General features: G+C 54.8%; 2 protein-coding genes across 9 annotated transcripts in view; one reads left to right on the forward strand and one right to left on the reverse strand.

The window, feature by feature from the left end:
- LOC114785606 (NACHT, LRR and PYD domains-containing protein 12-like) overlaps nucleotides 1–14,624 on the reverse strand; it is a 438,381-nt gene that overhangs the window by 326,618 nt on the left and 97,139 nt on the right. The window lies entirely within an intron of this gene.
- On the forward strand, nucleotides 1,498–14,567 carry rrbp1b (ribosome binding protein 1b). Its single transcript, XM_028972052.1, is given in 31 exon segments — nucleotides 1,498–1,910; nucleotides 2,512–3,240; nucleotides 4,568–4,722; nucleotides 5,840–5,962; nucleotides 6,043–6,073; nucleotides 6,076–6,179; nucleotides 6,256–6,374; nucleotides 7,351–7,504; nucleotides 7,588–7,639; nucleotides 9,130–9,242; nucleotides 9,326–9,360; nucleotides 9,458–9,553; nucleotides 9,637–9,688; nucleotides 9,781–9,818; nucleotides 9,907–9,976; nucleotides 10,045–10,164; nucleotides 10,256–10,384; nucleotides 10,465–10,511; nucleotides 10,588–10,675; nucleotides 10,762–10,854; nucleotides 12,153–12,233; nucleotides 12,308–12,376; nucleotides 12,446–12,535; nucleotides 12,610–12,681; nucleotides 12,767–12,838; nucleotides 12,920–13,012; nucleotides 13,087–13,170; nucleotides 13,781–13,843; nucleotides 13,912–13,953; nucleotides 14,035–14,109; nucleotides 14,192–14,567. Coding segments are annotated over 31 exon segments (3,264 nt in total). The 5' UTR covers nucleotides 1,498–1,774; the 3' UTR covers nucleotides 14,231–14,567.

Genomic DNA, 14,624 nt, shown 5'->3' on the forward strand with positions numbered 1-14,624 from the left:
GAATTGCTGGTGTAAAAGCGTCTGCCAAGTAAAGTAATTCAGTTAAACACCCAGGCACACATTTACATTTACATTTACAGCATTTACCAGACGCCCTTATCCAGAGCGACTTACAATCAGTAGTTACAGGGACAGTCTCCCTGCAGACCTGGCTTCTGGGACTTGTTTGCGAGAATTAAAACCCATTTTGCTCTCCAGACTTGAGCCCGGTCTGACCTTTAACCCCCCCCACAGTTTACTACGGAGTAAACGTCCCCTCCGGCCGATTTGAGGAGTCCGGGGGCGGAGACCAGGAGCCAGCCGCCCCGGCTCCGCCCCTTCCCCCCTCTCTGATGATGTGGCGTTCCTTTCATCTCGCTCGCTCGGCGAGAAGCCACTCCTGGCCAGGCCGGCCAGCTGTTCCGGCCTCATGTGGCACATGCAGGTCGCGGCGAGATGCTGCTCGTTGGGGAGGACGGGGGGCTGTGTGTGTGTGTGTGTGTGTGTGTGTGTTGGCTATTTACCGGACCTGCGTGTTACGTAACGTGGCTTACGCAACGTGTGCTTTTTAGCCGTCAAATTCCGTCCTGGGTCCCAAATACAGGGGCCTGTGGAAGGTCCCATTCACAACGAGCAGTCTGTATGCAGACAGCGCTCATCTGTCCTCCCCCCGTCTGTTTACTCTCCCGCTCGGGCCTTACCCACCAATCAGGCGGCGGTGTTGTCTCTCGCCTGAGAGACGTCTCGCTGTCACCTTTGCCACTCGAACCAGACAACAGAGACGGTTTTGTAACAGCATTACGTCTCCGAACGGGCTTCTCAGGACGCTTTTTATTCCAGATCCATTACATGACATATTTCCCTCTAGTTCCTCTGCCACAGAGGATTGAGTCGGGCCAGGTGTCCCGCTGTGGGGGGGACATGTACTGATCAGTACTCTCCTACATGCTGGATGAAAGGTCTTTCGTCATCTGGAAGGTCTTTCATCATCTGTTAGTGCTGAATGAGACGTAGATCATTCTCGGGACCCTCGGTAATAAAAGTGAAGTGATTGTGAAGCGCAGCACACGGTGACACGGTGCAACATGTCCGCTGTATTTAACCATCAGCCTCGATGAGCAGTGGGCACCATGACAGGTGCCCGGGGAGCGGTGTGTGGGGACAGGACCTTCATCAAGGGGACCTTGGTGGCACCTTGGCGGATCGGGATTCCGTTTCCTTACACGCTAGACCAACTGCTGCCAATAACGGAGACAGGACCAAAAACAGGAGCCTGTCCAGCATGAGGACGAACGTCGACTTGTTCTGTTAGAAGTCCCCAAGACCAGCGGTGACCAAACCCTGCAAACGTTGGTGGGAGGTTTATATTGGGTGGTAGGAGCCTGGCGGGTAACATACTCGCCTATGAACCAGGAGACCCAGGTTCAAACCCCACTTACTACCCTCGTGTCCCTGAGCAGGACACTTAACCAGGGGGGGACTGTCCCTGTAACTACTGATTGTAAGTCGATCTGGATAAGGGCGTCTGGTAAATGCTGTAAATGTAAATGTAATGTAAATATTGTATTGGATCAACCTCAGAAGTATAAAGTAGTATAAATAAACATAAACACGCATCCATATCATGAGCGTTTACTTTATTAAAACAGAAATATATCACATAAACGCTGTCGTCGAAGTTTCCTCCGAACTCCGTCCTTCATGTCAGAATCCAGCTGCTGAACTACAAGTCCCACTTCCTTCACTCGGCACGCCCACCAGGAACCAGGCCGCGACGCGATAGGCTCGGGCTAAAATGACGGACAGGGCCGCGACCAATGACGGGCCGACTATGCTAATCGGCGGCCGGCCCCGCCCCCTCCGGAGCGGGCTGCCTGCCAGCTCACCGAAAGTGCCACGACTCCACAGTCAGCGGCTTTCTGGAGCTCCGGGTAAGATGGTTTCTGGTTAAATGCACTTTATCGCGTTTACCGAGAGAAAAACGGCGAGTCGGGGCGAGTTTTCTTCGGTACTTTCCTTCTGCATGCCTGCATCAGTGATTCGCCACTTAGGAGTTTTTGATTCGCACTCCGTCCTTTACCACATTTCATATTTGTTTTTCCCTTTTTTAATGAATGAACGAGGATTTGTGCACTTTTTTGGGATGATAAGTAATGCCGTAGAACGTCTGACTGTAAATGTGCAGTTTTAATTTTGTCCAGCAGCATTACGAGTTTCGTTTGACTCCCCAGTAACGTTCATACTTGTGCGTCTGATGAATGTCTGAAACGTGGTGTCTCAGGAGGAATAAAAGCCGCGTTAAGCAGTAAAAGCGGCTCAGCGGAACGGCTGGAATGATTGACGGACGCCGCCGAGACGCGTGATTGGCTGGCCGTCTGTTGCGTAATGACCGAGGGACCTTTGGAGAGGTGTCCGCTCGGTCAGGCTGCCCGGTCAGCACCAGTGATGGCTGGCCGGAGTGTCCACACTGTATATAGCAGAAGGGTCTGATTGGTACTAACTCTCATCATTATCATGGGTCAACTCTGGCAGGATCGGTGAAGATGGACGTGTACGACCCTCAGACGCTCGGCTTCGTCGTTTTTGGCGGCTTCATGGTCTTCTCGGCTATTGGCATCGCGTTGGTGTCCACCCTGTCCATGAAGGAGATGTCGTATGAGGAGGCTTTGGCCCAACAGCGCCAGGAGCTGGGAAAGGGCCCGGCTGCACGGGCCGACAAGAAGAAGAAGCCGCTAGAGAAGAAGAACCGAGCCAAGAAGAAGGATGACAAAGCCAGCACCGTCCTCCCAGAATCTGAGCCAGAAGCTTCCGTGGTGGAGCCGGAACCGAAGCCAGAACCTGTCCAGCATGAGGGTGAACCTCAGCCCGTGGCGGAGCCTCGACTCGGGTCCACTCCCGCCCCTGTCCCAGAAGCCTCCCCAGAGCCGCACGTCACCCCAAAACCTGTCATCAGCCCAACCGAGCCCACCGCCATGCCCGCCTGCGCCCCCGTCATTGCCACGGTGACCCCGGCCACCCCCTCCCCCAAGGACAAGAGGAAGAAGAAAGTGGCCAAGGCGGAGCCTGCCACCACCAAACCAAGTCCCGCCCCTGAGGTCGTTGCCAAGGAAGTGCCCATCAAGGATGTTCTGGTGAAGTCGGTGGCGCAGGTTGCCCCGGAAACGGCTTCCGTTGCCCCCCCTACCACACCTGCCGCTGTCAAGGACCCCAATGTTGAAGGCTCCACCAAGAAGAAGGGGTCAAAGAAGAAGGCCGAGCCAGGTACCGTACCTGAGATATCTCTTCTCTTAATTATGTTAATGTGTATGTGTGTGTGTGTGTGCGCGTGTGTGTGCTAGTGTGTATATGTGTCTGTGTGTGTATGTATGTGCATGTGTGTATATATGTGTGCATGTGTGTGTGCTAGTGTGTATATGTATGTGTGTATGTATGTATGTGTGTGTGCTAGTGTGTATATGTGTGTTTGTGTGTGTGTGTGTATGTGCGTGTATGTATGTGTGTGTGCACGTGTGTGTGCTAGTGTGTATATATGTGTGTCTGTGTGAATGTATGTGTGTGTGCACGTTTGTGCTAGTGTGTATATGTGTGTTTGTGTGTGTGTATGTATGTGTGTGTGTTTGTGTGTGCTAGTGTGTATATGTGTGTTTGTGTGTGCGTGTATGTGTGTGTGCATGTGTGTGTATATATGTGTGTCTGTGTGTGTGTGTGTGTATGTATGTATGTGTGTTTGTGTGTGCTAGTGTGTATATGTGTGTTTGTGTGTGTGTGTATGTATGTATGTGTGTGTGCACGTGTGTGTGCTAGTGTGTATATATGTGTGCGTGTGTGTGTGCTAGTGTGTATATGTATGTGTGTATGTGTGCGTGTGTGTGTGCTAGTGTGTATATGTATGTGTGTATGTGTGTATGTGTGTGTGCTAGTGTGTATATGTGTGTTTGTGTGTGTGTGTGTATGTATGTATGTGTGTGTGCACGTGTGTGTGCTAGTGTGTATATGTATGTGTGTGTGCTAGTGTGTATATGTGTGTTTGTGTGTGTGTGTGTATGTATGTATGTGTGTGTGCACGTGTGTGTGCTAGTGTGTATATGTATGTGTGTGTGCTAGTGTGTATATGTGTGTTTGTGTGTGTGTATGTATGTATGTGTGTGTGCACGTGTGTGTGCTAGTGTGTATATGTATGTGTGTATGTGTGTGTGCTAGTGTGTATATGTGTGTTTGTGTGTGTGTATGTATGTATGTGTGTGTGCACGTGTGTGTGCTAGTGTGTATATGTATGTGTGTTTGTGTGTGCTAGTGTGTATATGTGTGTTTGTGTGTGTGTATGTATGTATGTGTGTGTGCACGTGTGTGTGCTAGTGTGTATATATGTGTGTATATGTGTGTTTGTGTGTGTATGTATGTATGTGTGTGTGCTAGTGTGTATGTATGTATGTGTGTGTGTGTGTTTGTGTGTGTATATGTGTGTATTTGTCTAGCACTTAACCATCTCAGTACCTATAGAACCTGAATGAGAACTGCTGGTGTCGTTCTCTTGTAAGTCATTTGTGAATTTGAATCATTCCGTTTTTTTTTCCTCCTCCGGCCCCAGCGGTGGAGTCTGAGCCGCCGGCGACCCCCCCTGCCGACAGCCGCGTGGCGCTGCCGTTCAAGGCGCTGGTGGCCGCTCTGACCAGCATGGCCTTCAGCGATGGAGAGATGACCAAGCTGACGGAGGTCCTGAGGAGGAAAGACGCCTGGCAGCGTGTACGGTGCCGTCCTCCCACTCGGAACTCCTTTTTCTTTCTCTAAAAGAACCCTCTTCAGACTACACACCCCTCTACTGAACGCTCCACCGATGTCCCACCACTTCACAGGGGCATAGTGGTGGCCTAGCGGTTAAGGAAGCGGCCCCGTAATCAGAAGGTTGCCGGTTCGAATCCCGATCCGCCAAGGTCCCACTGAGCAAAGCACCGTCCCCACACACTGCTCCCCGGGCGCCTGTCATGGTGCCCACTGCTCACTCAGGGTGATGGTTAAATGCAGAGGACACGTTTCACTGTGTCACCGTGTGCTGTGCAAGTGACAATCACAATTAAAATAAATACACCAGCGGCTCGTATAATAACCAGCGGCGTTTCATTTCCTAATTTACTGATCCGCAGGGGGTGCATGTGCTGGGGTGGTAGTAGCCTAGCGGGTAACACACTCGCCTATAAACCAGAAGACCCAGGTTCAAATCCCACTTACTACCATAGTGTCCCTGAGCAGGACACATAACCCTGAGTGTCTCCAGGGGGGACTGTCCCTGTAACTACTGACTATGAACCAGAAGACCCAGGTTCAAACCTCACTTACTACCATAGTGTCCCTGAGCAGGACACATAACCCTGAGTGTCTCCAGGGGGGGACTGTCCCTGTAACTACTTACTATGAACCAGGAGACCCAGGTTCAAACCTCACTTACTACCATCGTGTCCCTGAGCAGGACACTTAACCCTGAGTGTCTCCAGGGGGACTGTCCCTGTAACTACTGACTGTAAGTCTCTCTGGATAAGGGCGTCTGATAGATGCTGGAAATGTAAATGTCCAGGGGGACTGTCCCTGTCTCTGGATAAGGACGTCTGGTAGATGCTGGAAATGTAAATGTCCAGGGGGACTGTCCCTGTCTCTGGATAAGGACGTCTGGTAGATGCTGGAAATGTAAATGTCCAGGGGGACTGTCCCTGTCTCTGGATAAGGACGTCTGGTAGATGCTGGAAACGTAAATGATATATTGTTGAATATTAATGTGTTTTTGTCCGTTGGTAAAATGTAAAACGGGAAGAACATGTTGGTACGAGACGAGGTTTACGGAAGACGCCGCTTCTGTCTGCTTGAGCAGGCGTCCCAGAAGGGGGACCCTCTGGCCGTGGTGAGGAAGCAGCTGGAGGAGAAGGAGCGGCAGCTGGCCGCGGAGCAGGAGAACGGCGCCGCCGCCAAGACCCGCCTCCGAGAGCTCGCCAAGGTGAGCGTCTCGCACCTGTCCTCCTCGTCCTCCTCGCCGTGAGGACATGTCTGCACTCTTCACCGGCCTGTCCTCTGCAGGAGCTGAGCGGCGAGAAGGCCAGGTCGGCGTCGCTGCCGAGGTGGGCGCCCGGCGGCAGGAAGTGGCCGCCCTGCAGGGGCGCATGCAGGCGTCCAGCCAGGACAGCCTCGCCCAGAGCCAGCAGCTGCACGGCAAGGTCAGGGGTCACCGCCGCCGCCCCCGCTCGAACCCTCGCGCTCGCGCGTTAAACCCGTCCGCTCTCCGTCCGTCAGATCCAGGCTCTCCAGGAGCAGCTGGAGAACGGGCCCAACGCCCAGCTGGCCCGCCTGCAGCAGGAGAACTCCATCCTGAGGGACGCCCTCAACCAGGCCACCAGCCAATCAGAGAGCAGGTCTGTCAGGCCGTTTCCAAGGGCGACGGCTGGGATGGTTCAAACTTTATTAGTCACGTACACGGTTGTACACGGTATGATATTCAGTGAAACGCTTTAGCGACTGATACAGACCACAGTATTGCAAGTATTGCAAATATTGCAAACATAACCAAATATTACACTTTTATGTCTGTAACATAAAACATAAAATCTGTGTAACAGGTAGGGTGAAGGTGTACAAATATGTAAAAAAAAAATGTGCAAGAAGCAGAAAAATGTTCAATGGTGGCGCTTCACAGTACGGGTGTAATATATTTCCGGCCACTGCGAGGTTGTGGCGCTGTTTCAAATTCTTCAAATTCAAACTTTATTAGTCACGAACACAGTCGTACGCGGTATGATATGCAGTAAAATGCTTTAGCGACTCATACAGACCACAATATTGCAAATATTGCAAATATACAATGAACCAATATGCAAATATCGCAAACATAACCAAATATTACACTTTTATGTCTTTAACATAACATACAACTTTAACAGGGTGGTAGTAATACACTCGCCTATGTACCAGAAGACCCAGGTTCAAACCCCACTTACTACCATCGTGTCCCTGAGCAGGACACTTAACCCTGAGTGTCTCCAGGGGGGGACTGTCCCTCCTGATTGTAAGTCGCTCTGGATAAGGGCGTCTGGTAAATGTAACATAAAATCTGTGTAACAGGTCGGGTGAAGGTGTGCAAATGAGTGAAGTAAAGTAGAAAGTACGTTTGTGGGATTTGTGAGTGGACGTGGACGTGCTGGAGTGTTCTAGTGTTCCGTGTACTGTTGTGGTTGCCTGAACACTACGTCTCAAGTTCCATTTGGCGTATTAGAATGAAACAGTAAGTTTGGTGACGTTTGGGGACGTTTGGTGACGTTTGGGGACGTTTGGGGACGTTTGGTGACGTTTGGTGACGTTTGGTGACGTTTGGGGACATCTGTGCGCTCGCAGGCAGAACAGCGAGATGGCGAAGCTCCGGCAGGACTGCGTGCGGCTCGGCCGCGAGGTGAGCGAGCGCGGCCGCGCCCAGCAGGCCGAGGAGGAGCGGCGGAAGGCGGCGGAGGCCAAGCTGGCCGCGACCGAGGAGCCGGCGGCCAAGGTGCAGGTGAGGCCGCCGCATGCCGGGCGTCGCCGGGGGCGTGGCCGTGGGTCCCCTGCACCATGCTGAGCGTCTCCTTCTCACCGCAGGTCCTGCAGCGGCAGCTGGACGGTGCCAAGCGGGAGCTGCAGCACTTCGCAGGTCAGTTCCGTCCCGGGGCGTCCCCGACTGTCTAAACCACGGCCTGTCCCCTCGTCCCGGGGCGTCCCCGACTGTCTAAACCACGGCCTGTCCCTTTGTCCCGGGGCGTCCCCGTCTGTCTAAACCACGGCCCCTCTTCCCGGGGCGTCCCCGACTGTCTAAACCACGGCCTGTCCCTTCGTCCCGGGGCGTCCCCGTCTGTCTAAACCACGGCCCCTCTTCCCGTTGTCCCGGGGCGTCCCCGACTGTCTAAACCACGGCCCCTCTTCCCGTTGTCCCAGGGCGTCCCCAACTGTCTAAACCACGTCCCGTTTTCCCCAGGGCGTCCCCGTCTGTCTAAACCACAGCCCCTCTTCCCGTTGTCCTGGGGTGTCCCCGACTGTGTAAACCACGTCCCGTTTTCCCGGGGCGTCCACGTCTGTCTAAACCACATCCCGTTTTCCCGGGGCGTCCCCGTCTGTCTAAACCACGTCCCCTCTTCCCGTTGTCCCGGGGCGTCCCCGACTGTCTAAACCACGGCCCCTCTTCCCGTTGTCCCAGGGCGTCCCCAACTGTCTAAACCACGGCCTGTCCCCTCGTCCCGGGGCGTCCCCATCTGTCTAAACCACGTCCCGTTTTCCCCGGGGCGTCCCCGTCTGTCTAAACCACAGCCCCTCTTCCCGTTGTCCCGGGGCGTCCCCGACTGTCTAAACCACGGCCTGTCCCCTCGTCCCGGGGCGTCCCCATCTGTCTAAACCACGTCCCGTTTTCCCCGGGGCGTCCCCGTCTGTCTAAACCACGGCCCCTCTTCCCGTTGTCCCGGGGCGTCCCCGACTGTCTAAACCACGGCCCCTCTTCCCGTTGTCCCAGGGCGTCCCCAACTGTCTAAACCACGTCCCGTTTTCCCCAGGGCGTCCCCGTCTGTCTAAACCACAGCCCCTCTTCCCGTTGTCCCGGGGTGTCCCCGACTGTCTAAACCACGTCCCGTTTTCCCGGGGCGTCCACGTCTGTCTAAACCACATCCCGTTTTCCCGGGGCGTCCCCGTCTGTCTAAACCACGTCCCCTCTTCCCGTTGTCCCGGGGCGTCCCCGACTGTCTAAACCACGGCCCCTCTTCCCGTTGTCCCAGGGCGTCCCCAACTGTCTAAACCACGGCCTGTCCCCTCGTCCCGGGGCGTCCCCATCTGTCTAAACCACGTCCCGTTTTCCCCGGGGCGTCCCCGTCTGTCTAAACCACAGCCCCTCTTCCCGTTGTCCCGGGGCGTCCCCGTCTGTCTAAACCACGTCCCGTCCCCTTGTCCCATTTTCCCACGGCGTACCCGTCTGTGTAAAACACAGCCCGGCCCCTTTTTCCCAGGCCGTCCCCATTTTCTCCGCCTCTGTCTGTCTAAACCACGGCCCCTCGTCCCATTTTCCCGGGCCGTCCCCGTCCTCTCCGCCCCCTCGTCCCCTTTCCTTCAGCTGTAGATGTAGGGGAATCTTCACGTGGGTTCTTCTCTCGCGCTCTTCAGAGCTGCAGAAGCAGGTGCTCACCACCGAGGCGGAGCTGCATGAGAGATGCTCGGAGCTGGAGACCCTTAGAAAGCAGGTGGCCCCGACCTCCGGTCCCCGCGTGGAGATGGAGGTACAGGAGAGAGACGTTTGAAGGGAATGATGGAAGAACCTTCATTTGGACTCATACGTTCTCCTTCACCTCTCTCGGAACAGGTCGGCGCCTCGGAGCTGGAGCAGCTGAGGAGCAGGTAAAAACATCTCGCTTTGCAGAAGAATCCTCATCCGTAACGACTGGTCATTTGTCCTGCGTGTCCAGTGCATATCTGTGTCTGTTTCTGAGCTCAGCCTGAAGGACAAGGAGGCGGAGCTAGACCAGGTGAAGGCGGAGCTGCAATTGGCGAAAACCCCGCCCGTGGAGAGTCCCAGAGCTCAGCAAAACGGGTCCGTTCTTCTACTTTCCTTCCTTTCCCCAGTTTGGTGTCATCGCATTGTCATCACGTCCATTCCCGTTGTCTCCACGTCAGTGTGAAGGAAGCGGAGGAGGTTCCTGCTCCGCCAGCGGTGGTTACCAGCATGGTGAGTGGACGTGGTGGACGTCTGGACCGAGCAGGGATCTGGGGGAAATGGGTGGAGTTGACATCTTTCTGCTTTTATCGCTTTCTTCACAGCCCAGCAACGATCCAGAGATCGAGCTTCTACAAAGCAGGTAGGAGCTTGACACGTGTAGGTTCTGTAGATGTTCTGGTGATGTTTGGAGTATTTTAAGATGAATTTTGACCATGCTTTTCATCCAGCCTGAGGGAGAAGTTGGGTCTGGTGGCATCTCTGGAGGAGCAGCTGGAGAGGCTGAAGAACTCCAGCATGGTGAGCATGAGAGTGATGTCCTCACATTCATTTGAAGCCACGTTGCCGATGACTTCCTGTTCCCGCAGACCCCAGAGCAGGTGGAGCAGCTGCAGCACTCTCTGAAGGAGAAGGATGGTGTGGTGGCCTCTCTGGAGAAGCGGCTGCAGGAGCTCCAGGCAGAAGTGGAGCAGAAGAATTCGGATATGGTGAGAATCGTGTTGTTCTGATCCACCACCACCAGTCGGTGGTGAGCGTTCATGAACGAGTTCTCCTTCCTCTTCGTGTCGGTTTCTGCAGGCTGACTGCTCTGTGAAGGTTAATGATCTCCAAGATGCTCTGAAGGAGCGAGGGGGCCTGGTGGACACACTGCAGGATGAAATCTCAAAGCTGAAAGAGGAGCTGCAGACGATGAAAAGCACTGAAATGGTGAGACTCGGCTGGTTCTTTGGAGGTGTGTGACTTGGTGACCCATTGATATGATAGTTAGATGTTTCTTTCTCCATCAGGAGCCTGAAGTAGCTGCGGAATCCGAACCAGCTGAGCAGTTTGAAAGGTACCTGGCATGGCCTCTCCGGTTCTTTTTCTTCCATCTCTCCCTGGTGTAATAATTCCATCTCACACCTCACCAGCCTGGAGAAGGACGCCCGCCTGCTCTCTCTGGAGGACGAGCTGCAGCAGCTCAAGGAGGAAATGGAGCAAGTCAAGAACAAGAGCAACGTGAGACGGATGCTCTGAAGCCCTCGACATAAATTCCCCGGCGCATCGGGTGTGACGGATTTTTTCTGGCTTCTCTCGGTTGGCAGGAGCTGAGGGAGAAGAACTGGTCGGCGATGGAGGCCCTGGCCGCCGCCGAGAAACGCAGCGAGGAGAAGCTGGTCCGGGCGCAGAGCGCACAGGTCAGCAGCCAGTGCATTCTGGGACACTTTTAACACACCGGACACCTTGTAGGGTGGTAGTGGCCTAGAGTAGGGTGGTAGTAGCCTAGAGTAGGGTGGTAGGGGCCTAGTGTAGGGTGGTAGGGGCCTAGAGTAGGGTGGTAGGGGCCTAGAGTAGGGTGGTAGGGGCCTAGAGTAGGGTGGTAGGGGCCTAGAGTAGGGTGGTAGTAGCCTATTGAAGGGACGTAGGGGCCTAGTGTAGGGTGGTAGGGGCCTAGTGTAGGGTGGTAGGGGCCTAGTGTAGGGTGGTAGGGGCCTAGTGTAGGGTCGTAGTGGGCCTAGTGTAGGGTCGTAGTGGCCTAGTGTAGGGTCGTAGTGGCCTATTGAAGGGTCGTAGTGGCCTATTGAAGGGTGGTAGTGGCCTATTGAAGGGTGGTAGTGGCCTAGTGTAGGGTGGTAGTGGCCTAGTGTAGGGTGGTAGTGGCCTAGTGTAGGGTGGTAGTGGCCTAGTGTAGGGTGGTAGTAGCCTAGTGTAGGGTGGTAGTGGCCTATTGAAGGGTGGTAGTGGCCTATTGAAGGGTGGTAGTGGCCTAGTGTAGGGTGGTAGTGGCCTAGTGTAGGGTGGTAGTGGCCTAGTGTAGGGTGGTAGTGGCCTAGTGTAGGGTGGTAGTGGCCTAGTGTAGGGTGGTAGTGGCCTAGTGTAGGGTGGTAGTAGCCTAGTGTAGGGTGGTAGTGGCCTAGTGTAGGGTGGTAGTGGCCTAGTGTAGGGTGGTAGTGGCCTAGAGTGGGGTGGTAGGGGCCTAGTGTAGGGTGGTAGTAGCATCCTATTGAAGGGTGGTAGTAGCATCCTAGTGTAGGGTGGTAGTAGCCTGTTGAAGGGTGGTAGTAGCCTAGTGTAGGGTAGTGTGGTAGTGGCCTAGCTTAGGGTGGTAGTGGCCTAGCGTAGGGTGGTAGTGGCCTGGTGTAGGGTGGTAGGGGCCTGGTGTAGGGTGGTAGGGGCCTGGTGTAGGGTGGTAGGGACCTATTGAAGGGTCGCAGTAGCCTAGTGGGTAACACACTGGCCTACGAACCAGAAGACCCAGGTTCAAACCGCACTTACTACCGTCGTGTCCCTGAGCAGGACACTTAACCCTGAGTGTCTCCAGGGGGGGACTGTCCCTGTAACTACTGACTGTAAGTCGCTCTGGATAAGGTAAATGTAGCACGGACCAGTCGCGTGACACCGGAGAGGGAAAATGGCGAAGATGCATACATCTTTACAGATTCAGTTTTGGTGGACATTATCACCACGACCACTTTAACGTGCGCGTCTCCTCCAGGCTGAAGCAGAAACAAAACTGACGAAAGCCAGAAGCGCGTTCCATTCCCTCTTCCCGCAGGTCGCCGCAGGAACCGAACAGGTAGAGTAGGTTTCCATGGTGACGCTCGGAGGCTCGCCTTGGTGGGATTGATGGAGTTGAATTATCTTCCCCAGAGCGACTGGCTGGAAGAGTTTCCTGCGAAAGCACAAGCGGCGCTGAGAGAAGACGAGAAGGTCCAGCAGGTAGCGGTCCAGCCGTCCTGAGTAACGCCGCTCCATCTGAACATCTTCTGAACCTCCCGTCTTTCCTAGGACCTGCGGCTCAAGCTCCGGGAGTCCGAGGGTTTGCGGGAATCCCTGAAAGACGAGTGTGAACGGTACCGGGCCGTCCTGGGGGAAAAGGTAGGCGCCGCCAGGCGACCTCTGACCTCTGACCTCGACGTGAGACTTGAAAGAGTTGGACTTGCTGTGTGCAGGAGGGGATGCTGAAGCAGCTGGAGGGCGAGTGGAAGGCCAGGGCGGCCGAGGCTGAAGGGAGGTACCAGTCGGTAAGGAACCTTCTACGTGAAGGAGTAGGACGGAACGGAGGTCCTCGCGGTGCGGTTGGTGTAAAGTCCTCCTCCTCCTCAACAGGCTCGGGAGCAGCTGCAGCTGCAGGAGGCGAGCGCGGAGGCCGCGGCGTCGGAGAACGAGAGCACGCAGGAGGTAGCGGCGGTGCGGAGCGGGCCCCGGCTCGGTTCTTAGCGAAACGCTGTCCTCACGTCCTCTTCTTCCCCCGTCACGTAGCTGAAGGAGCAGGTGCTGCTCCTGGAAGCTCAGCTGGAGAGACAGCTGGAGACGCTCAGCGACACCCAGAGATACGAGGAGGAGCTGGCTCAGGTGAGCTGGCGTTCCCCGCCGAAATTCCCCGTTCCGTGGCGTCTCCACTGACCGAACGTCTCGTCCTCCCCAAGCTGAAGGGACTGCTGTCAGCGTCTCAGGCCCAGCTGGACGCGGCCCGTTTGCAGGCCCAGACGCAGACGGCAGAACTCTCGCTGGTAGGTGACAGCCGAGAAAAGTCCCACGTTGGGGCCAGTAGAGAAGATCCGCTGATCATGACCCGGTCACATCAACACCAGCCTGGGTTTCTGGGACACACGAGAAGGACTTTTTGTCCTGCAGGTGTCACGTTCGCGACGAGGGTGTGGAGAGCAGGACGTCCCCTGTTACACACACAACCGAACAAAGCACACAAACAGCGCTTTTATATACAGGTAGAACAAAACTGTGGACTCAGGACAGCCTAAAGGAAGGGACGGTCCAGCGGGGACAACTCAAACACGCACACGTTAACAAAAAGGGCACAAAAAGCTAACACAGGCTAACAACGCAACAAGACACACGAATGAGATCCCCAACGGAGCTCCTTGCAGATCTCCGTGGACCCTGGGGACCTCCCAAGAGAGTAAGGGCCTAGCAGACCCTGGGGACCTCCCGAACACCATCCGAAGTCTCTTTATATAGGTGGAGGTGACCAATGGCAGATGGCAGGTGGACTTCCCACAAAGTCAACCTAAAAGAGACAGGACGCACAGAACACGTGGAAACGTAACACAGGGCTCCTTTTGCAAGTCTGTGTCACCCCCATGACCTTTGACCCCTTTTCAGGTGCAGAGTCAATTAGAAGAGACTGGTTGTAACCTCCAGAGCGAGGAGGCCGCGAGGAATGAGGTCAGTACCGACCGTGCCGATTCATACAGACCAAGTCCAGCGGATGAATCCTGTTCTCTGTCCCTCAGGCCCAGGTGGACGTGGAAGACGGGCCTACAGCTGAGCCCAAGGTCTGTACAGGAGCACGTGCCGCGCGGAGTCACGCCCGTCCCCAAACCAAACGCGCTAAATATGCCATTACGTTGCTGCAGGAGCGTCCGGAGGGAAAGCCGAGCGGCGAGTCGGAGCAGGCGGCCGCGCAGGAGGAGATGGTCAGCGGCCTGCAGGTCAGATAGCCGCACATCCAGCACCTTCTGCTGCCGACACAACGCTCCCCCACAAAGGTCCCAGTAAATTGTCTCTTCGCAGGAAGCGGCGGAGGAGACGAAGGAAGGGACGTCGGTCTGAGCCGCGCGGGTGACCGTGGAAACGTTGCCAAAATGCCTTAAATGACGTTAAATATGCATTTATACCCTCTTTATAGTCCACGTGAGGGAACGAGTACCTGAAAACAGCCGCCAGGAGGTGATTGGTGGTGAATGGATGTCAATATGACCGTGCCAGAGGCGCCTTTACCCAAAATGCACCGCGTTTCAGTGTTAATGGATGAAAGGGACCCATATTCCGGAGTGTGTGTGTCTCGTGTCTGGTTTTTTGGTCTGGAACGTTTCACGGCGCTGACACGGAATACAACACGCTGAACTGTTGTAGTGAATGGAATAATAAATGTTATTTTTAATTTCTACGTTTCGGTGCTTCATTTCGAAAAATCGACTTTGTAATGAAATGAATACTGCAGAGT

The sequence above is a fragment of the Denticeps clupeoides genome, chromosome 3 (genome assembly GCF_900700375.1).
Source record: "Denticeps clupeoides chromosome 3, fDenClu1.1, whole genome shotgun sequence".
Classification (NCBI taxonomy): domain Eukaryota; kingdom Metazoa; phylum Chordata; class Actinopteri; order Clupeiformes; family Denticipitidae; genus Denticeps; species Denticeps clupeoides.